Below are 24,744 nucleotides of genomic sequence, written 5' to 3'. Positions count from 1 at the left end.
ATAAATCCATTGTTCGAAATCACAACTTGGACTAATAAATAATACGAAAAAAAAAATAGCATACTCGTACATATATCAAATGGAAGCTGAGGATATTGTGGAAGTAATAATAAGTAATAGGAAGCGAAATCAGTAAATGGGGAAAGTTTCTGTGTTCTCTCTTTCTATGTATTTTTACTTTCATGATCCATAATTTCCAAAATGTAACAGTCATATATGAGTCACTTTATATGGATATACAATTAAATATAAATCCAAACTTAGAGTTGTAGAAAATGTGATCTCAGACGAGTACAACCACTAAAGTGTTATTATTTCTAATTACCAACTATTATCTGAAATGATTATTTAATTCATATATATTAAAATTACATACTTATTACGTATTTATGAGTAATATAACTGTGTGCTTTTGAACTTTATAATATGGCACAGAATAGGTACTTATATGTATTTTAATCACTTTTATAAAAGTAGTAAATAATAACACCATTCGATAATCCAAGGAATATTCAATTGGTGCTTATACAAAGTACTATCAATACTTCATTTAAAATTATTCAGCTCATTTTGTAGTTTTTTGTACAAGTTACAAATTGTAAAAAATCGCAAGTTGTACAAAACATATACACATTAATGATTAATTTTGGACTATTAAGTACCAAAATATTTAAACAAGAATAATTATTCAAAATAGTTTTTTCCAATAATTCATTTTTAGCACATTTTTTTTTACAAATAGTCTTTTCAATTATTGACAATTATTTTTTTATAAAAATGTCAGCACTTAATCTTGATAAATTTCTACATGGAATAAATAAATTCAAATAAATATTGGAGTTTTATTATTATTTTTAGGACCAAATACTATCTAATAAGTTCAAGATTAAAGGATTATAATTAAAATTTAAGATCATATTTAAAAGGATGATAAAAAAGGAAAAGTGAATGAGTTCTAATACAATCTGAAGGAACACAATATCCAATAACGCAACCTTTTATATTGAAAAACAACATTTCTGAAGATAAATTCTTGCTAATCAACTCATATGAACCTTGTACAATTAGAAATCTATAATATTTGTCGTAGGAGTAATTTTATATCAGCACATCGTAGTATTTTAAGTAACTAACCCATTTTGGGTATATACTTTAAATCCCAAAAAATGACGGATCAACTGAATGTGTACAAATCAAAAAAGAACAGGGCTGACTATAAATTTCATTCATCAATGGATGATAAATGATAAGTGACTAAAATTGAATTAATTTTTACTTTTTTCTTCTTTTCGTAGGTATATAATTAATCTGATCGAGATACAACACTACAGTTCGAGCCAAAAATATAAAAAAGTGACTAATATGTCATACAATCCCATTAAGGCAAAATTACAGGCTGCAAAATTACATAAAGCCTGAATTTTTATGTAAGCGGAGTATCACTATCAGACAACCTTACATTTAAGAGTTAATGTTGGACCCCTACGAATAAATTAAATTCAACTTAATGAAGCATAATGATTTAAATGTACACAAAATAGTTTTTCGGGCGTAAATTTAATTTGTAGTACAATTTTATAAATTTAAATATGCCCATAAATATTATTTTCATGCCTATATTAGTCTATATCGAACCCACTGACGCTTCTATCATTATACTATCAAAAAAATGCAGATATATTGTGTATACATAAATATATCAATTTATATACCTACATAGACATGTAAATGGGCTTTCGTATGTGCTTTTGAGCTGAAGGCTACTATATTTAATGAAATATGCAATGTAATAAAATAAATTCTGATATTTTCATCGTATTTTCCCTCTAACTTTTATTCTGCAGAATTCTAATTTATTATTACGAACAAGTAGAGCTTTAAATTTCATTAATAGATACTTTTTTTCAATACTATTTAAAAAAAATAAACATTACAAAAACAAATAAATATAATTTCTCATCATGACAAAGCATCTTTCTTAAAATTCCTAGTATTATCAGATTTCAAACCCTTCATATTTTCAACAATATCAAAGGAGTTAAAAAATACTTTATCGTCATATTTCAATTTAATCTTTTTCACAAATTAATAATTAAGTATTTCGCATACACATGATTATTTTTGAATATAAATGGGAAATAAATTTATAGAAATATACATATAATCAAATATAATTTTTTAAAAGAATTTGCATATATTTTAATTTCTCGAGAATAAAACGTCAAATGCATTTTTTAAATAAATACACCATATTGAATATTTATCTAATTACCATCATGCGAATCTCAATTGTTATTTTCGTTAAAATATGTATGCTTACAATTAAAACGTAGATGTATTACTCATTTAATTGCACAAATAAAGTATAATGTGTTATCTAACGGCATTTTCATAATATTGGGTATAAAGTTGCAAATCCTAAGCGTTTTTGGTATGTAAAAAAAACAAACATCAAAAGTTAATATGCTAATCATGATAATTTAAAAAATGTTTGAAAGGAAGGCGGCTTTGCTGTCATGACGTTTCATTAAATTAGTTAGAAGCAGCTCTGAAAGAATGGAAATAAACCCAATAAGCTCTCCAAACCTGGTAAAGACAAAGGCAAGAACTATTTCGATGTTCCTCCTTAATTCCATTCACGCTTTTTTCTCACCAACAAATCCTTATTGTATTTCTCCGTCATTTATGAGCACACGTACCCCCAGTTACTATAATCCTCAGGTACCAAAGAATAATGTTAAGTGCGTTAGAGCTTAAGAACAATACTAAAATTTCTAACTACAAGAAAATTCCCACTGAGAGAAAATGCTTCAAATGTACAAATTTAACGATTTACATCTTTTCAATCACTTTTCTCATTATGCAGTATGCAAATAACACAAGTCAACATCAAATAAAAATCTACAATGATATACGTATCATATTTGATAAATGAGTTTTTGATTCCTCGATTTGAGTAGTTTGATTTTTTATGGCTCAAAAACTTCATAAATACAATTGAAAATGTATAATTAATGAAAAGATATCCCATTTTTTTACTGATGACATTACCAGTGTTGCAAATATATAACATTGTGGAACAAGTGCAAAAAAATACTCAATAGTTTTTGAAAAATTTCAAATCTATTTTTGGAGGTTCTTTAAATGAAGAAAATTGTTAAAGTAAAGATAAGAAAAAATAGACAATCAGTTACTCTCCATAAAAAAGTCCCCATTTTTAAGCACCAACTCAAAAATGTCAATTTAAAAAAAAACACACATTTTTTTACAAAATGTAATAGGACTACTTATAATTCAAGTCTTGGAACCCTCGCAAGCTGAAAATTACATTTATTTTTGTTATTTAACTCGTAATACACAAAAACGATCATCATACCTTCCCCCATAAGATTAACCCTTAAAGCTATCTAAAAAAAATCACATTTGAAAAATTATAATTTCGATTTTGAGCAATATTTTGATGTGAAAGAACGATATAGTTGAAAATAAAAGTTAAAGTAAATGGATATATTGAAGAGTATTTGCTTCTAAATGGTCTAGTTTGCCAGTACTATTGATCTGTTTTAAATTTTATCGATATAAAAATAATTCAAGATTGATTTAATATTGTACAAAAAATTAATTATTTTAACACAATGATTCCTAATCGGAGCTTTGCGGATCTCAAGTACATCGTCTATTCTACAAGATGTTATGAAAGTCATCAAGAAATGTCTTTCTTAAAAAAAATTGATTAAAAAGAGCACTGCAGTGATGAAAAGGTTTGGCATACCCATGGAATTTTAAAAATTTCACTACTTAACCTTGAACAATCTCTAGTATCATATTATAGAAGAAATCGATATTTGTGATATTTTTGACAAAGTAAAATTTTTTTAAATTCTGTAATTACTTCAAATATATACATATATTATTATAGCATAGTCTATTTCGCTAATATATTTTGTAGTCAAATAGGGGTTCTTTTTACTTTTTTCCCTTTAATCAGTGTTCTAAACTTTAATTAATTGAATTAACTGCTCATAAGTAACACTGATCAATTACCAACAATTATTGAATAATAATTCCACAGTTGGGAAGAATAGAATAGCTTTGTTTACTTATATTTGTTTGTAAACAAAGCGAAAAAAAGAGTGGTGCCATCTTGCGACAAATAATGTATCTCCTTGAGTGATAATATAAAATATAGTTGTATGTTACTTGTATCGAGGATTATCTGAAAATTCTTCTCTGTATGCATTATTTTTTTAAACACCAAGCCCCAAACTGTCTCACCACCTTGTGGACAGTATATATATTTTAGTTTGCTTATGCCCTATTGCCTACTTTTTACCTACTAACACCTTGGATAGACAAAGTTTTTTAAGTCGGTTGTTATCGACTTAAGTTAAGTAAACTCTGTTATATATAGCCATACAGGATTGATCTTATCCAGTTTTGCACATTATATTATATTCATTTTTTCAAATGGTAAATTTGAAGGAGAGGTTTTGTGAGGAGATTTATTTAACAAAATCAAGTGAAAGTAGAACTTGGCACAACTTTTATTCAAAATGATAGCCATCAGCTCTAATAATTGCTTCAATACGTGGCATAAATCCTCAGACTCGAGCTTCGTCCACTCCTTCCTGATGGAAACCTCTAGAGACTGGACACTCCTGTGAGGAGTAGAACACATCCTCTCGTCCAGACACGCCTAGATAGAGTAGTCCAAGGGGTTTGTGTCTGGATATGAGGGCGGCCACATGTCAAAGTCCCATAATTCCGGAAAATTGTTCCTCAGGCAGGCCTGTGTTTTAGTGGCGCGATGACAAAGAGCTCAGTCTTCTCTGGAAAGAAGGTTTTGTCCCAAATTTTCTCTGGCCCAAGGTGGCACTTTCTTATCCAGAAGTTTGATGTAAGCATCTGTATTGAGTCGCTTCTTACTCTTCACAAAAAGGGGAGGGCAGACTTTGCCTGTACTGACCAGTGGGGTTGTTGTTCTGAAGACATGTCTCACTGTAGCTGATACATTGTTCTCGTGCTTGGTTAAAAAGTAGCGGCTGCTCTGCTTGGCATCAAAAGTGAAAAATTTTCATCAGAAAAGAGTAAAACTTTGCCCGACTATTTGTTGGCCTTTAGAAAACTTCGAATCTTCTTTGTTCTCTCCAACCGTCTCAGCTTGCTCTGCTCAGAGGTAAGATGTCTTGTTGTCCTCCTTTTGATTTGGTACCAATGTTATTCTGGATTGAAAATAAACAAATGTGTACCACTAGATAAGATCAACCCTGTATATGAACTAATACAATATATGTAGTCATTGGTTAGGAAGTCAGACCTATTGAAATTCAATTTCGATGATTTGTGATGTCAAGTTTCTACCTTCATTATTTTCATTCAAATACCACCATATCTTCATTTTTTAGCCTAAGATATATTATTTTGCCTGATTCTTGCGTATAATTGAACTATTTTTACTTATATCCAGGGCTTGGTAGACATGCTTACTCGTGGCTGGTAAGAAATAAATCAGACTTCTACAGGGTGACTAATAAAATGTGTACCACTAGATAAAATTAACGCTGTAATATATATGTATACCTAACTATATAATACAGCAGGAGAACGCAACAGTCAACGGCAACCTACGCGACACTAGCGGACTCAACCAATCTATACATATCTATGAGTCGGAGAACACAACAGTCAACGTCAACCTACTTGACACTAGCGGCCTCAAGAAATCTATACATATCTACGGTCGACATTAGTGCTGAGTCCGTCCATTCACTCTAATTCAATCTAGTCATAGAACTTGTCCCTTGTCAGTACTAAAACTGATTAAAATAAGAAGAAATACATTTGTCTGGCGTAATTAAGAACCAAACCTCATAACTTTTTAGGACTGATATGTATGACTCAACTGGACCGGACAGATACTGAATTGGACTGCAGTCTTCAGTTCTAAATAAGAACGGAGACTACACTAGTTGATACCCACTTTTTCAAATCAGATACAAAATTAGGTAATATATATAATCACGCCATTATCTATCTTTATAGAACGAAACACAGAGTAGATTATCGAATACAATTCATAGGTGTAAAGCCTTACATAAGTACATTTATGTTGGTAGGTATATATGTACATAAATATAAAAATGAAATCTTCAAACTTCTCATCAGACCGTAAAATTGCCAATTTTCCAAAATTAAATTAACATTTATGTATAATTTAAACAGTGCATTAAGTTATAAAATATTATCTGTGTATAATTTGATGGAGATGCATATGAACCAAGTCCGTTTATTATTGATGTATATGTAAAATAATTCCCTAAATTATATATATTCTCTACTCAATAATTTTTGAAATATAGTTTATGTGTCATTAATTTGATTAATATTGATTCTAATCTATTAACCAAACTAAAATTAGAAATAGTAGTATGATAATTTTCAAAAGGACAAATGCAATTTCAATATTATGTAGAGAAGAAGTAAAAAATAACATTCATTGATTTTTTTTTATTTATCGATAGTCATTATTCCAAGAGTGTTTAATATATGTTATATAAACCTTTAAAAAAATATTTGTTATGATATACTTAAATTTTTTCCACCGAAAGGGCTTTTCCGGTATTTTTCATTCATTGACTTTAAATATGTATAAAATAATGCAAAAACCAATGTAAAAAAAAGTCTTACATTTAATTCTGGAAATGAGCTTACTTTTATTATAGGGATGATCGTTTCGAATGTTAGACATTCTATTATATTCTATCTGGAATGACATTGGTGCAAAATCACAGAGAAGGATAACGATAAATTTTATTTGTAAGCAGAGAAAGCTGAGACGGCCGGAAAGGGCAAATCAGATTCTAAATTTTCTCAAGACCAAAAGTTCGGGGAAAGTTGCACTCTTTTCTGATGATTTTTTTTTCGCCGTTGAGGCCAATGTGATAAGCAGAACAGCCGCTACATCCCTTCTGGATAATAAAGTAATACCTTGGTCCAGAAAAAAGTTTGGGGACAACTTTGATTTCATTCAAGGCGGACCTCCGTGTCATCACAGCGCTAAGAGCCAGACCTTTCTGAGATACAACTTTCCAGACTTTTGGGACCTAAATATGTGCCTCCCTCCTCTCGAGACGCGAGCCCCTTGGACTACTCTATCTAGGCGTGTCTGGACGAGAGGATGTGTCCTACTCCTCAGGAGAATGTCCATTCTCTGGAGGCTTCCGTCAAAAGGAGTGGAGCAAGCTCGAGTCTGACTGCATAATCAAGGTCTGCAAGGGATTAGGCCTCATATTGAAGCAAATATTGTAGCTCACATATGGAATAAAAGTTTTGCCGAGTACTATTTTCAGATGATTTTGATAAATAAATGTCCTCACAAAACCTCTCGTTTAAATTTTACTTTTGAAAAATTTAAAAAAATATATAATTTGCACCACTAGATAAGATCAACCCTATATATAATGTTTTCTCCAAATATTCTTTTTTTGAAATTTATAGAATACAAGAGAGTTGCACCTAGAACATTCATATTTATAAATATCAATCCCTCCTCCCTTATGTTAATTAGAATGAAATTGCTATAATATCATCCCACTGAATGCAATGTATTCTTCCTAAGCCGGAGCTGGTAGTACACATAACGCATAAGAGTCATCTCAAGATTTGTCTTTTTATATTTTATATTGGTGAATGTCAAATCTGAGGTTGTTTTTACTACATTGAATACTGTAACGACAACTTTTTTAGCTTGCTGATGCCTTATTGGAAAGAAGATGTTAAAATGAGGTCAATTCCAGATTGTTTCATAATTTTTTTACATAAGATATTAGAATATTATTAAAAAGGATGCCTGATCAAGAATGTCAAAAAATAATCACTAAACCTTTAATCAAGTAACTGTCCCCGTTTTGCTGACCAACATTGTATATTTAAAATTCTTAGGTATCCTGAGGACAGGACAGGTTAATAATTTTTTACTTATCCTTCAAAATGAAAAGTTTTAGTTTTGGCTTTTGCAGAAATATAAGCAGAAAATAATGACTTTCCATGTAAATTTGTTAAAATAAAGAAGAAAGCAAGGAGTATACGATAATAAAACTGTGTTTCATGTCAAAGCCAAGGTAAGTTTGTACAAATTGAGACTACCTGTCCGTTCAGACAGTATATACACTCTAATAATCTGTCCTACAGAACAATTTGCATGTCCCAGGTTAATTTAAAGCCCTAATCTTTATTCATCCGACAAACCTTATAATTGACTTTAAAAAAATCTATGAATTCTTGGGCTGTATGTATGTATGGAGTAAAAAATAAATTAAGATGATCTCCTTTTCTTGATTTTGATTCAAAATCTTTTTTATTTTTATTTTTATATTTGAGTACAATTCATTTTATATAGATATTTAACTACGTTTACTTTCAAATACGTTCAACCCCTTATTTTATCTCATACAACCGTATACATTTCTTATTTTTTTAAGACCCAGTGCAGATGCGTGACTCTCAGACGTCTCAATCACTCTCCAATTCATTTATCCATTTTAGGTTAGTTGATATATGTACATAGGTACGTGAATTAAAGGATGAACTATGGCTCAAGGGATATATTCACTTATTAAATTAAAGGATAAAGGGATATACCAACTAGATAATTATATATCTACGTTAGGAAAACAAACTAAATACTTAATGAAAGTATAAATAATACAACAACAAATAGAAATTGTGTTGCCAATAGTATGGATATAAATGAATATGTAGCTGCTTAGTTTCTTGCCTATAAAGATACTGCAATGCCTATAGATTATGGCTTACGTTAGCTAGCAGCATATGCCTACATATAAAATATTTTCGGTCGATGGAAATGTGATTTATTTTTTTAATTTAGATCTGTATCCGTTATTATACCTTCGGTCCAGTCCAGTCTTAGGAGCGATACTATGAGTCCTTGAGACCGGTTCTTCGGATTGTTAGCACTAGAACTGATTAAAAAAAGAAAAATAAACAAAGTTGAGTGACGTCATCAAGGACCAAAATGTATAAGTATTAAGACTGATATGCAGCACTCAAACGGAGTGGACTGCAGTCTTCAGTCCTAAATAAGACCCGACCCAGCACTATTGCTGGACCAATAAGATTTAATCAAATGGAGCAAATCAAAAACAATTCCAACAGTTTTGTTTTGAATAGATGACACTGAGCTAGTTTTACTCCGATAAGCAGATCTGAAATGTATAATAATGCTGACGTCATAGTCACGCAATATTACAATTTTAATATAGAACTAGGATTTAGTCTACAAAAGTGGAAGGGATAGCCACTGGATCCTTTTAATTCCGGCACCACTGACTTTGACTGAGCAAAATTTAACGGAGTAAAATGTTTTTCCACGGATGCGTCAAATGTTGCGACTGTCTCCGTGGCCGTATGGATTATATAAGGAATATTTTATTTATCAAATATAATCTCTTTTTTCCTTTACTTTTTTGACGAATTATAGGCAATTTTTATTTCTAGAGTATCATAGCTACTAGTGTTGAATGAAGACAATTATGATATTAATGTATTGAGGAATTAAAATAACTTTATTTATCAATTATTATTCTGAGAATAAAAAATAAATAGATCCACCCAATTTCTTTAAATTCCTTAAGATATTCAGTCCACGAGTGTTTTAATTCAATTCCCTCTTTCATTTCATAACTATATATCTAATCTATATATATAAACCTTATTTGGTCAAAATCGAAGGGAAAAAAGATAGCACATTTCATGTACTGTTTTTTTTTGTTTAAACAAAAAAAAAAGTTATTGTGAAATTAAATTTATGCAAAGATTATTAGAAGGAAATGGTCTTACAAGCATTAAGTGTTGGTGTCGTTCCTTAACAATCGGTCCTTAGGAATTTGTCATAAAAATATCAACTGTTTATTAAGCCAAAAAAGCCAAAATATGAAATTAGATTAGTACACATATGTATGTATCTTGCAAAAAATATTATATTTTTCATAATAATACAATATAATACGCCATATAATATTGGTACTTTATTCTATTATATAACAGAATAATTAACAAGAGGAAAAATACCCTCATTGACGTCAGGAGAGATTGATTTTATCTTCTGTAATGACCAACAAATGGGACTGGACCGCAGTCCTTGGTCCTTAAACAGGATCGACACAACACTAGGTAAATGACATAAGTAATTATTTTCCTATACTTGAGAATTAAAAGGATCAAAATTATTTTGACACAGGTTTAATATTTAATTATTATATATTTATATTACTACGATTTCATCACAGTTCTATTGGGATTTTAAAAATGATTTAAACACTTTACTACCGGATTAATCATTAAACTTAATTCAGCTAGATTATAGAATCACAGTTATTTTTTACGTAAATTTATTCGGCATATATCTATATAGGAATAATGACCTCAATTGGCCTCAAGAATGGCCTCTATACGAGGATGAAAAGCCATAGAAACATTGAAAATAAAGTCGTATGTAAAGTTTCTCCATTCTCTGAAAACAGATGACTTTCGACTTTTATTGTTACTATGGTGTAATTGAGCGGCTTCTTTACTATTTTTACCATCTTATAGAGTAGTCTAATGGGTTAAACCCAAGTTAAATTCAATATAAGTTTTGTATTTTTGTCATTCATTTAACATAAGCTAGAACACTTAACTAGAGTGTCCAGAATAATTTGTAATTTCTAGATCTTTGGGTGACCCTTTTTCTCTTCCAGACCACCAGATGAATGTATGGTTCTACATTAAATTCTTATATTCAAATTTTATGACCTAAGTATTTTCCTACGTTATGAATTTTTTTCAGCAATAAGTAGCAAGAGATAGCTCAAAGTCTATAGTAGGTATGTTTTTTCTTCTTCTGTAAATGATTGAATTATTCACCTAAATGAGTGACCAAATGTCTAAATAGAGTGATAAGGTTTGAATCTTTTAATATTTAGTTATGAAAATGTATACCCTTGAAGCCATTATTTAAAAAGTCATTCCCTTAAACCGAATCCTTCCACTTTTAGTAAATATATATGGTTTGGGAAAAATCAAGGGAAACATTTTGAGGCTCCAAAGCCTGAAAGAGAACTAAAAGAGAAATCGACTCTCCTTCAACAAGATTTTACATATATACTTAATCAAATCTTGACCTGATGTTTTTCATTTTGATGTAAAACATCATAAATATTTACATAAACCATTTCTTAATATAAATTACCAACTAAATCATTGAAACATGCCAAAAATTGACGTTAACAAGTAATGATGATTTTCAGTTTTACTTTCACAGTTTATTTTCGGAAAAATACATTGATGAAAATATAAAAATCAGTCCACAGTTTGAGATTGTGGTTTAGATTTAAATAAATTTGTCTAAAAATAACTTCGGACCGATTTAAAAAACAAATTATACCCAAAACTCAGTCTCAACAATAATATTTACAATCAAGGAAACAATACATGTATATCTATTAAGACCCTTCTGTTAGATCCAGTGGAGTTTCCTTACAAAAATATAAAAAAGTATATTATTTATCGAAGACGAAAACATTAGTAATATGTAATTAATAATTATCCCCTCTTAGCTATGATAATTACGCCATTGGCTCTCCTATGTTAATCACTCAAAGTGATATCATGCAATCCATGATCGAAAGAGTGCATAAATATTTATAATACCTATATTCTTAGTTGTATTCGATATACAGTACAAATAATTAATCACTAACTCCAGCTTTTCATGATGAACTGTGTCATACAACATTTTTAATTAATTTTTTCCTTAAATAAATCATGAGGATATATATCCTCATTCCGAATATTCAAGCATAAAGGCTACTTACCAGCCTAAATGTATAAATGTTTTAATTTTAATGTACTATTTTTTTTTTGTAAAAAGGAAATTTGGATGATCAATAAACAAAAAACTGAAATGGATATCTATACAATTAATTGAAAATAGTTTCAAAATACTTTAAAAAGTTATACTTTACATAAATACCTTTGTAGATGTACCTTCAAATACATAAGTTTATTTGTTAAACTTATTTATTATTTAGCTGAGTGACAGAAACAGTCAAAGAGCAATAGTAAGATAAATTAATTTTGGAGAGCTTCATAGGTTTGAGTGACAAAACACAATGTATAAAAATAATGAAAATAATTTGTTAAAATAAATAGATAACTAAAAAATAGGCTAAATGTATCCAGCAATCATTTTGTCAGCACATAACAAACAATATGCAAGTGGAAAAAATTTGAAGGCTGACTATTGTACACTTACATGTTTCTATAGTGTTTTTACAGAGATATGGTAGCGTTATTTAGTCATTAGTTGATTTTTATTTGTATTTTTTTAATATTCGTCATTCCATTGTTTGATGGAATTGTAGAGTTCTAAAAAATATGACTTACGAGTATGTTAGATTTAAAGAAACTGGAAATGAAATGGTAACTCTGATAGTTTGAATACGTTTGGGAGAAAATCAGCTAAGCTGTCTTGACGTTTTTATTCGATTAATTGCAAGCATGGAAATAATCGGACTCCGTGTACAACAAATCCATAAGCATAAATTACAACAAAGTCAACTTGTAATTATTACTTTATAATTAATTATATGTGTCTCTTTGTCATTCATGAGCACAGACACGAGTGATTACTTTATACTTTGATTTTCTTTCTTCAAGAATGAAACAATAATAGTAACAGCTTCCGAGAATTAAAAACACTCCTCAAATTACAAACATAAAAAAATTGTACGCGTTAAAGTCATATTTTATACAACTCTAAGGATATGGTAAGTAGTATTTTACTCAACAGTTAAATTCTTTTTTGTCTTAGCTATTGCTTGTTTGGTTAAAAAACAGTAGAGCAAGTATACATCTATGAACTGCTTTTCAAAAAATCAAAATACTTTGGGCTATATTCTAACATTGAGCATTGAAATTTTTGTTAATTATATTTGACAATTTGCAATTAATATGTACATTAATTTTTTGTCTAACAAATAATAATTTTGATTTTTTATTATAATCTATTAGAAAATTTGTTGAATTAACTCATGAATTAAATTAAATTGAAAAAATGGTTTCATTTAAGTAATTAAAAAAAAACTACAGTAATTACAATCATTTTTAAAAATTTGTGTTTACTTTAATTATGATGATAACCCACAAGTGACCTCTATAAAGCTAATATTAGGTTTCTGCCAGTTACATAATATTTACTAAGCTATGCAAAATAAGAGATAAGGGTGACAAATCAAAAATATATTCTTGTCATCCGTTATAATTAGAATCAAATGTGAAAGAGATCAAAATCCTGTTGAGTGTAGAAGATGCCTAAGATAATGTCATAAAAGTATGGTGGTTTTAAAGACCAATATATATTTTTCCAGGCACCAGCGATTATTTTAGTACTTTTTGTCTGCTGATGCCATTTGAATTTCCAAAATAAGGAGGAATTTTGAAGGTTACCAACAAGTACGAGTACGTAGTTTTGTTTATTTAGACCAGTAGCATTCCTTGACATTCTAAGGACAAATTGTTGAAAAAGTAACGTAGGAGATTTATATAGTTATAGTTTTCTTGTACTTCTTTATATTGGTGTCTTCGTGGTTGTTAATTTGGAAACTCTTATTTTGCAATTGTGAAAGCAAATTACTGGTACAAATTACGCTTATAGCCATTTTTGACTTGTAAAATAATCCAAATAAAATTTGAGTTATACATACCTAAGTTAACATTTTGGATCTTTGTCAATACCCAAAATCGAAAAAAAACCAAGTTGTATTATATATACTATATAAAGTGTAAATAGCTTTAATATTAGCTTACTTACCTTTTTTATTTATAAAATAAAGTACTTTTGTACATTAAGTTAATAGAGGCTACAATTAGGGTTTTATTTCACAATAATGCTTGATTTTTACTTAAATATTTTGTAAATGTTGTGGGTCAGCATAAAAACAGTCTTGAATAAAAATCAAGAAAAGGAGAAAACTATTTTTTACTACTGAATACATTTTTAGACCTTCATTTAATCGGCCTTAGTATAATTTTTAATTCAATATATTGTACTGTGTGCTGGGCAAGGTAGACAGATTTTGACAAAACCTGCATATTAATATATATACAGGATGGACAAGGGAAATCCGAAATACCTTTAACGGCTAATTATGAGACTTGTATAAGAGATAGAAATATTATTTTTTATTAATTTAAAATCCACATTAATTGTAAAATGATTATTCATCATCCATGCCTTTGTTCTCGATCAGGATCTCTACACGATGCCTGAATGCCTTGTATGCCCTTGCTACCTCGTGCGGATTCAGGGCTTTCATTGTATTGACGATGGATACCTTCAAGGCTGCAATTGAGGTATGATTATTCTTGCTAGCCATCCTCTCCACCCTGCCCCTCAAGTAAAAATCACATAGATTAAGGTTCGGGCTCTTGGTGGGTCAATAGAACGGAGGCCAAAATCCGGAATATTAAAATAACAACAAGAAACGAATAAGAATTTTACCTTTGCTGATTTTGTCTACCTGATTCTGCTCTGTTAGAAAATGCTTTGAGGCTCTGAACCTCGACAAGTAACCCAGGTCAATCCTGATGGCATTTTTGATGGTCCCTCTGCTCATGTTACGTTCCTTGGTCAGCTTAGCAATTTGTGTGTCTGGATGTGTGTCAATTGATCGTTTCAAGCCAACTATGAACCTTTTAATCCGGATTTTAGCAAGGTTTTGTTAAATGAGCTGCTTTCTCAGTCTTTTCCGGTTCATCAAAGGCCTTAATCACGTCATAAACTGTTGATTTTGGATTTTTGAAGAACAAAATTATCTCCCGAGCAGAGTGTCCCGCACGGCAATCTTCGATGATGGAAATTCTCCTGACTTTTTCCATGCTTGAAGGACGAGATACTCAAAAAACCTGGTTATTAAATTCGATAGCTAACACATTGAGCCATTAGCAAGTATTACACTTTTAAAAACATAACCTATACAAGTCTCATATTTAGCCACAACAAATGGTTCATATGACATTAGCCTGCATGCAATAAGAGCTTTTGAGTTTAGCAGAGCAAAGTCAGTTGCTTTGATTTCGGGTGCAGCTCCTTTTTTCCTTCATGAAAGTCCAAACAGCACAATCGCTTTCTAAAGCTTTTCATCTCCACCCATCAAACCTTTTACATTTAATTTCATAAATTGCTTAAGAATGGTTAAAGACAGGAAATCTACAAAAGCATGGACTGTGTCATTGAATATCTTACCACAGTCCTTACAAGGCCTCGAGAAAAAAAAAAATACAATTAGCGGAAATCTGTAATTGGGCTGTGAATTTTTTTCCGTCATTTATTCCTCTCAACGATTACTTCATTCTGCTCTTTCAGTTTTCAGGGAGACTCAATCGTCTTGTATGTAGATCACATAGTATATCTGTCTCACTTTCAAAATAAGCATTGATATTTTCAAATACCAAGAGCATGGCATAATATAGATACCTGAATTCCTCTCAAGAGGAAAATTGAATCTCCCGTCATCGAATAGATCTGAGGAGTGAATATCCTGCCTAGCTAAAATGACTTTGGTAATAGCATTTTCTTCCAAAATAGATGGATCCTTTAATTCCTTAAGAAAAACTTCTTACTTAGATTTCTGTTGAGTCGTCATTAAAGACAGGATCATTAGTCCAGATAACTCGTTGAGGCGCACCACATACTTGAGACAGTGCCGTGGTTACATCGTTGGTAAGATTGGTTCCCATCATAAGCCTTTCATACGTTCTGGTTTCGGTAATTGCCCTTCTCCATTCCAGCGAGGGATTCCCCGACATGTCTACAAAAATTTTACAGTATATTCGCGGAAGGATAATTGATAAATGGGATATACATCCCCAGGATGATATTTTGGCCTTTTTTTATGACCTTGATGTAGTTTTTAAAGAAACGTCTACCAAGCCATACATCTTCCTTTTCTGCAGCTAAAGGACTTGCTTTAGCTTAATAAATATCTGCAGGAATAACATGAGTATTCTTTAGGTCTATTCTTTTTGTATATTTAACCTCGTCCAGATGTTTATTTTTGGATCTACTGTTGACTTAATTTGGTTCCAGTTATCTTTGTGGATACCAATACTCTCCCATGTAATGCCCAATATATCAATCTTCTTTTTCATATTACAGCTCCCAACTTGGGGCTCTCGAGCATGATTCCATTAACCAATAGGCATAATAGCAGGTTTACTCCAATTCAACTCCAGACCGGGCCTCTTCGTAAATTTTCCAAAGAAATTTAATACTACTTCCAGCTTCTTTACTAATTGAGCCTCCAAACCTGCTTCCACTGTCATAGTAGCATCATCCGCATATAAGTCAATGATATGCTTATCTACCTCAAAACATCCTCCTAACCCACCATTCTTTTTTGATATCTCTACAACAAGCTCCTCCATCGCAACAATAAAAATAAATGGTGGAGAAGGTCATCCCTACCTACAGCTTTTATTCAATTTAATTGGTTTATTCTCCAGTTCCATCCATAGAAATTGTTGACGTGCCATTGAATAGTAGTGCCCAAACTGGATTGAAAAACCATTTTGAAAGGAAAACCCTGACCGCTTTAAGAATTTGCCGGTGAGAAATAAAATCAAAAGCTTTATAAAAGTCAAACAGCTAAAATCGCACCAAATCTATCTCTTTTTCTTGCAGAGTCAATAGCACCCTAAATATTGCAAGACACATCCGATATTTTCCTGTCTTGTAAAAAAAACTTTTTGTGCAATTCCTTTATTTTTATTCTATATTGGTTCCATTTGACGAGTTAGTACTCCTAACAGAATTCTAGAGGATTCGTTGAGAACTGTAATATGCCTCCAGTGATGAAAATCTGTTCTATCACCTTTTTTTTTAAATGAGAGCACTCCTTCCGTTGGTCTGGATTTTCTCGAAATTTCTCCATGGAGTGACCAACAGTTTATAGATAAGGTGTAACCTCATCCGGAGAAAGTGTAAAAAAATTACCCAAAATACCATCAGGACCTGATGCTTTACTAAACTTCATATGAAATTTAATATGATGTACGATATTTTCCATCGTAAATATCACATTCTCGGGATTACTTGAGATTGATTTTCTTTCTGTGCCTACTATTTTCTGGAATCTAGTATGAAAATAATTCACAATATCACTCATATTTGTGGGAATTTTCCCCATGTATTTTATTTTCATTCTCCGCACTGATAAATTATACTTTACTGACAGCTACTCTAGTTTAAAATGACATTACTCCCCAAATACGGTTTCCCTCCATTTCTGACTCAGCAACTTCAGCAACCTGAAAATAATAGACAGAGTCTGCCATAACTGTTCGAGAGAAAATTGAGCCCTCCTCAAGAATAATTTCAACTTCATTTTGGATCTCTCTCTTTTTATTTTTTTCAAGAAATAGCCTTACAGTAACTTTAATAATTATCCTCGGCATCTGTTCAGCTTGATTTGGTAAAAATGAATCACAAAAATTCTCACTAAGCGTGTCTTTAGTTTCATCTTAAATTTATCTTCTTCCAGGATCCATTTTGGTATTTTAAAGCCGTTATTGTTCTGTTTTCCATTAACTTCATTAATAATTAACTTATCAACGAAATGAGGTTCTGATTTGTATGAAGCTGTTTAAAAAAATAACTAATTGAGGAGAGACCAAAGCCATATCAATTCTTGACATCTAACTTCCCCTTCTCTAACAAAAGGTATCTAACTGGCTCAACACACTGATGATATCTACAAGATTAAACTCGCAAACTAAATTTCTCAAAATGGTTATATTCGGGTCTCAGGGGGGAATTTAAAAAAATCAACGTTTAGATCACCAAAATAAAAATCAAAATATCTTTCGTTTGACTATTTATAATAGCCTGAAAGAAAGAACAGGATTTCTCACTTTACCATGATCATTCAAAAGACAAAATTATAATCCATAGGCGTCTATTCGAATTTTGTGCCAATTAATTTTGTTTGAGTATTCTTTGATACAAGAAACAACCTCAAGTCTCCATGTAATCAGAGTTAAGACTCCTCTATTCGAGCCATTCCTAGTAAAAAAACACCAAAACCTTTTGGGTCAACAAATAAGACAGTTACTATTACACGAGGAAAAGTTCTCCGATTTAATGTCTTGAAGACAAATGATGTCATTGGATCCTGACATCAAATGATGTCAGGATCCAATGACATCAAATGATTTATAAGCGAATGTCTGGATCTTCGATCTTTACCCCCTTGGGTATTCAGAGAAGTTATACGGTTAATGCCCATGTTTAATTTTAATTCATTGGAAATTCTGACAAGAAAGAAGTCCAAAATTTTGGTTTTTTTTTCTCGGAAAGCTTCATTTTAATATATAGGTGAATGTATAAAAGAACAAGCCTATCTCTTTTACTTGTACTACTACAAAAATATACATTTATTTACAAGGCATGTTGTGGACCCCTTTGGTATGCATCTTCAGCGACACTGTCTTCTTTTAATCTCTTTCCCATTGAATCTTCAACTGGACTTGATGATCTTTTTGATACTTTTTTAATCATTGCCTTTGGACTTGGAGTGGGGTTCTGGACCTCCTCTTTTCAATTTTTTGTACACGAATGCCCATAGGGAAAAATGATGAGATGCCGTAGCCATACCGAGCTTGAGCTCCTGCAATGCCATCTTCAGTAAGTCCAAAGTGGAGGGCTGCCTTGAATAATGCAAATTGCTTCATATTTACGTTATTGAATTCACGTTTGCTGCCGGACTCGGTTAGAGTAATGACAAACATATCCCACCTGTATTTTGAGCTCAGGTTTTTTTGACACTTTTCTCTCTTTTAGAGATAACTTTAGTGTAGGTCATTTTCTTTTTATTTTCAGTTTGATTATGCTCAGATGGTCGATCCGTAGGGGATCCTTCCATCTCAATATAAAATAAGGAAGAATAATAAAAATATCTTACAGGCAGGTCACAGCCTGAGCAAGGAAGAAGGATAGTGATTTTAGATGATGATGAAGAGAAAGATCCCTCAATAAAGGGATCCTGTAATAGGAGCATTGAATGATGAAATCACCAATTAAGGTCCAATATTACCACATAACACTTTTGAAGGACACTTAAATAAACCCTTTTTGTTTCACTGGAAATTATAGATCTATTTCAATGTTACAAACAGTCTCTAACCTTCCTAAACATATTTAAATACAAAAAACTTGACCCTTTTTTTTCCACAATATCGTATATTCCTCATCAAGCTGAAACTACTTGGGAGTGAGCTAAGCTGGTTTCATCCAAATCACTGAGACTGAAGCGTAAAGTTTTAACTTTGGGTTGGTCTTAAAAACTTTAGAGTTTGATGGGTGATTGTATTCACCATGCTGCTGAAAAGTGAATTACAAAGGACTTAAAGTGAAGGAAGACCCATTTTAAATCCGGAAAAATGAGTGCAATGATGCATTTATGAGGGTCAAAACTTTTACAGGGCGAATCTCCTGGTCAGCATTTTTAACTGATAAGTTGAATACTATAAAATATAAAAAGACAACTTTTAAATCATAACATTATATTAGAGGCTGTACAAGAGGTTTAAAAAGGGCCTGGAAGGCCTCAAACATGGCAAAGTCAGTTTGTTTACTGTTCTTAGCAGAAGTCTTTGTGCAGGAGAAAACCCTTTTAACCCGAAAAAGGGGACTGTCTAATGTACATCTTTATTTAATCATCTAGATATAATTCTGATTCATTCAGAGCTCAAATTATAATTTTGTATTTTAATAATTAGACAAATGACATGTCGAACTTATTTTCAAACTAAGATAAATAAAAAGGAGTATATTCAATGTGAGTCTTAATTAGATTAAATTTATTTCGAAGAAAAATATTATGGTTTTGATATGTAAATATATGTATATGTCGTAATTATATGCTCTGTTTATACTTATCTAATATATTCTTGGAGCTTAACAGTTGTTAAAAATATAAGGACTATGAAAATGGTTAAACTATTCAATTAGCTGAGTGGAAATAGTATACAACTCGAATAGATTTTTATGTATTGTTTTTAAATGATTATTTTGTACATCATACAATTGATCAGGTGTTTCTACCTAAAAACCACCTTCTATATTACATACTAGATAGTGATGCACGAGTTCACTTTCAGCCTACAAAATCCACAGTTTCGGGTTGTGTATTTTTAACCCGCAGTTCCAATAAAAATACGCTCTTTCATCACTAAAATTAGGATTTTTGAGCGATTTTTTGAGCCAAACTAAGCATTAGAAGAATACTAAAATTTTGAAAAATGAGCACTTAAAATAATAAAATCGAGCTATTTTTGTTTAAAGAAAAATACAGTTTTATTAGGATGATTTAGATATATTTAACTTGGTAGTTCAAAATATACTAAAAGGACGTTCAACATCCATGAAGGATTTTCCCTAACAATGTCAGAATCACTAATTTTGTAAGCGATTCACAAATCATAAGTATATTCAAGGAAATCTATAGTTAGAGGAACGGACATGTTCATCATCATTCTTTTCTTTCAATGCTAAGAAAGGTGAAAATATTGGCGTATTTTGAATGGATACTCTTAGCGTTTGTTATGTTTTAAAACGAGGGAATTTCAGTGTGAATTATATATTTATTAAAGTAGATGGCTATACGTACAATGCACATGGCCAAAAACTTAGTATCTTTAGTTAATGACAATTTAAATAAGAAAAGATAATACGGATCAGAAAACGATACAGTCGCCCAAAAAATTGTCGTATTAAACTTTTAAATAAATATATAATTTTTATTCAAATATATCATGAATATTTCATTATAGTTGTTTGCTTTATAGTTTCAGTTCCATTTTAGTTCCTTCGTAAAACATATGCCCAATGATCTCACCTTTTATCTCAAGCTTCTGCTAATCATTGACTTAAATACTAAAGTCTGTTAAAATATACTAAGAGTAAAAACAATAAGGATGTTCTTCTTGACTTAATACATATATTTTATAAATCCTAGGGTGACCAAAGCACTTATAAGAGAAACCTACTTCTTTGAATGTATTATCCTTTGCTGTAGTCGAGTCCACCCTGTCAGAGTTCAAGGGTTGTTAACGATTCCGAAATTACACAAAGGTCCTTTACCTTCGTGTCCTCATGCTCTGAGTATGGCATATCTGTAGAAACAAAACGTTACATCGGTTGGACATAATGTTTTAAATATATCTTTATAAAAAGAAGTAATCCACGACTTTTTTTAGGAAGATGAATTTTGTTCTACGATTTCAATGGACGCCTTGGACCAAAGTAAAATCATCAAACCAAAAAAATATTTCTCTGTGACCGAGTCTCAACACTAGGACAAATCTTCTTTTTGTAACTTTCCCCCCAATTTGTAAATTTTAACTCCATTTTACGGAATATATAATGCTAATAAGCCAAATATACACTCACTGTATCCATGTTACAAATATATATATATTGATATTGAACTTTTGTGAAGAACAATGCATAGTTATTTCTTTTTTTCTAACAAATGAATACAAGTATATGTATTCGTAAGGCTACAATATGTATGTAAATATGGAAAAAGTTTATAACTTTTGACACAAAAGAGCATTAAAGTTTTTTTTTGTTATTTTTTTGTTTGAAGTAAAATATTCTACCTTTTTTTATACTTTTCAAATTGTGAACAAAAAAAAAATCTTTGTATTTGTAAATTTTGAATAACACTTCCTTTCACTTATTCGTTTTTCTTTATATTATTTCTATGGTTTTAATATATATAAAAGAAGTAGATTTGCAAATATAATGATAAAAGAAAACTCTAGTAAGTTCATTATGTATCGATTGATTGGTGCGTCAAGATAAAAATAATACAGAATACAAAGAAAAGGAAAGTCCCGATTATTACTTTATATACATGTACATTGTGCTGTGTCAGTATTTATTTAGGACTGAATACTTCAGTCACGGTCCAGTCCAGTGAAGTCCTGCATATCAGTCCGAGAACTTATAAAGTTCGCTCCTTGATGACGTCACCCAACTATACTCCTTTTTTATCTTCAGCTCTAGTACTGACAGTATGAAGAACTGACGGTCTTTAGGACCGGTCCCAAATACTAATTGGAGTGGTTCTAAGAGTGGACTAAGCCAAATAAATAAGGACTGAGACAATACTGCAATGATATATGTACAAGCAAATATTTGATAGACATATTTGTATTCAAATTTATGGGTTGAATTAGGATACCCAGTATTTTAGCCATGGCTTCAAACCTTTATTTTATTCAAGATACTTTCATTAGTCCAGCTTTGGCCCCATTCAAATAAAATCTCTCAACTTCTCGTTTTTTTTATTGAGACAATCAATTTTGACCACTTTGAGTACATTTTGAAGTGTTACAAAGGGCGAATCAAAATAGTTTATTGATAGAAGAAGTATGTTTTTGTGTTGACGTTTCATATTTACATATTTGAATTCATTAGCTCCATGCATATGATATTCTGCCTTATATATCTCCCTACTACTATGAGAAAAAAAAATATGAAAATGATTATGGTAACTATTGTCACACAGCTTTATCACTGATAAGGGAAAAACGGAGCAAAATAGAAAGCTGACAACAAAAGACAGTTTGTTAGTGATACATTTAATACATTCATTACTTTTTCTAATTAAATAACTATCAATTTCATTTTTTAATTTGAGATAATTCAAACAATATTATATAAATTGATGTGCACTTCGTTTTAATCAAAATTTGTTATTCAATATTAAATTAATTATATTAGTAGAATGTATTGTACTGTAAGCTTATTTATCTAGTGCATAGTCTTTATTTAGGATTACTTTATACATGTAACACGCAATCTTGTTTCTTTTCAGTTTTTTACCAACTAAAGGCTATTTTTTATTATTTGTAGAATAGTTATATAATAACAAGGAAAAATAAATTAAAACAATTGTGTTATGCTTTTCTTGATAAATTAAAAGATATATATATATATATATTACATAATTATTACCCTGATGACATAAAATAAATACAGTATGCCCCGATATCACTTTTATTCTGTTAACATAAAAGTTATTAACTAATACTAATTTGACATATTTTTTTAAATAAGTTAGGCTATACACAAAAAGTGTTACAAAAGTTACCCTTATAGGAGCTGTTGAGAACAAGGATAACATTATGGTTCAAAATATTTTTGTATTGGAAACTATTCATTTTGACATTGATGTAGATTGTTTTTGTTCTTCAATTATAATTGACAACTAGCATAGGTGATTGATGATACTCCGACCCTCCTTGTATCTGAAGGTGGGTTACCATGCGTATACATGTACGATAAATGTGCTAACCCTTCTTAAGACATCTTCTAGATTCCTTGTTATGTACCAGGTACTTTTCGAATTACCCAAACAGTTAAAAGTAAAGGATATACATTACAAATAAATAGTAAATAATTTGAGCGTACACTTTCTTCCGTGTCTCTGAGATTTAAATAACTATTTGATTTTTATTGACATAAATGATAATGAAAGCAAATTATTAAAACTCTTGAGTCAACAAAACGTCTTCAAATCTTTTATTGTACATAAATAAAAGAATAAAGATGTAATTTTGTCCTCCAATAGTAGGAAAATGATATTGAGATATACTGTAGAATAGATCGACCAAAAATGTATTTTAGTTCCGTAAGACATTCATTAATAGTAATGTAAATCGTCTTTATTTTTTAGCTGGCTCAACTTTTTTGGAAAAGATAATCTAAAGAAGGAATTTTCTTTTCTTTAGCTGTTATCATTATTATATAACTCCTGAGTAGTGAACATTCTTTCCTACTACATTTGAATATATTCAAAAGCTGATTGAACATTCTTGTGTGCTCATAAAAGACGGAGAATAACCCTACAGATTTATTGCACTTAAAATTGTATATACATGTTAGAATCCGATTAGAATTGAGTATCGACGTCGGATTAATTCTTGCCCATGCCCTTCTTTATTTTTTTCTCCCCTATCACAGCTGATTGTAGCTGATCAAATGAAATGCCAGGGTAGCAGCTTAGGTTAATTTTCCCAAAATATACAATATTTTTATCACTACTCATTACATGATTGTTTTAATTGCTTCTTTCATTTCATTTTCATTCTGCTACAAATATGGCCTTTATTGGTAAAAAAGAATGGGAAAAGATTGATAGACATAAAGTCACAGTATACCAATAAAAGCTTACTTATTAAATTATAATTTATTTATTGGAGCGTTATTTAATCAGGAGTTTACACTCGCTTACTTATGCATAGAGAATTGATCTATAATGAAAAAATATTTTATTGATTTGTCATTACTCAATCAATATTAATATTTAGATCTACATACATAACAAATAAAGTTAACTTAAAAGTACTTACCAATAACAGTCATATTTGCAAATTGCATGAGTGCGTAATAACTAGGGGTAACGGTGACTTCACATAGATATGTTCCCGAGAAATTGATTTGAACATCCTCAATAACGACACGGGTTTGATCGGAAGCAGTCATCTATATATAAAAGGAAGGAAATAAAAAGTAAAAAATTATTTTGAATATATGTCATGTAATTGTATTATTGTTCAAAATTTCCAAGATATGATATGTGTTCTTATTTTAGTTATTCAAACGTGTTTTGAATT

The 24,744-nt window shown here is 30.6% G+C and overlaps 1 protein-coding gene across 6 annotated transcripts in view; it reads right to left on the bottom strand.

Annotated features, from left to right (window-relative positions):
• The window catches only part of LOC121113760 (V-set and immunoglobulin domain-containing protein 2), a 445,858-nt gene that overhangs the window by 44,071 nt on the left and 377,043 nt on the right, over positions 1–24,744 (bottom strand). For all 6 annotated transcript variants that reach the window (XM_071886825.1, XM_040707619.2, XM_040707617.2 and 3 more), the window contains one exon: positions 24,481–24,613. In XM_071886825.1, coding sequence (XP_071742926.1) covers positions 24,481–24,613 — 133 coding nt within the window. The remainder of the gene's footprint in view (positions 1–24,480; positions 24,614–24,744) is intronic.

Source organism: Lepeophtheirus salmonis, chromosome 2 (assembly GCF_016086655.4).
Source record: "Lepeophtheirus salmonis chromosome 2, UVic_Lsal_1.4, whole genome shotgun sequence".
Classification (NCBI taxonomy): domain Eukaryota; kingdom Metazoa; phylum Arthropoda; class Copepoda; order Siphonostomatoida; family Caligidae; genus Lepeophtheirus; species Lepeophtheirus salmonis.
The sequence above is the reverse complement of the archived record's forward strand: the minus strand, read 5'-3'. Positions and strand labels throughout refer to the sequence as shown.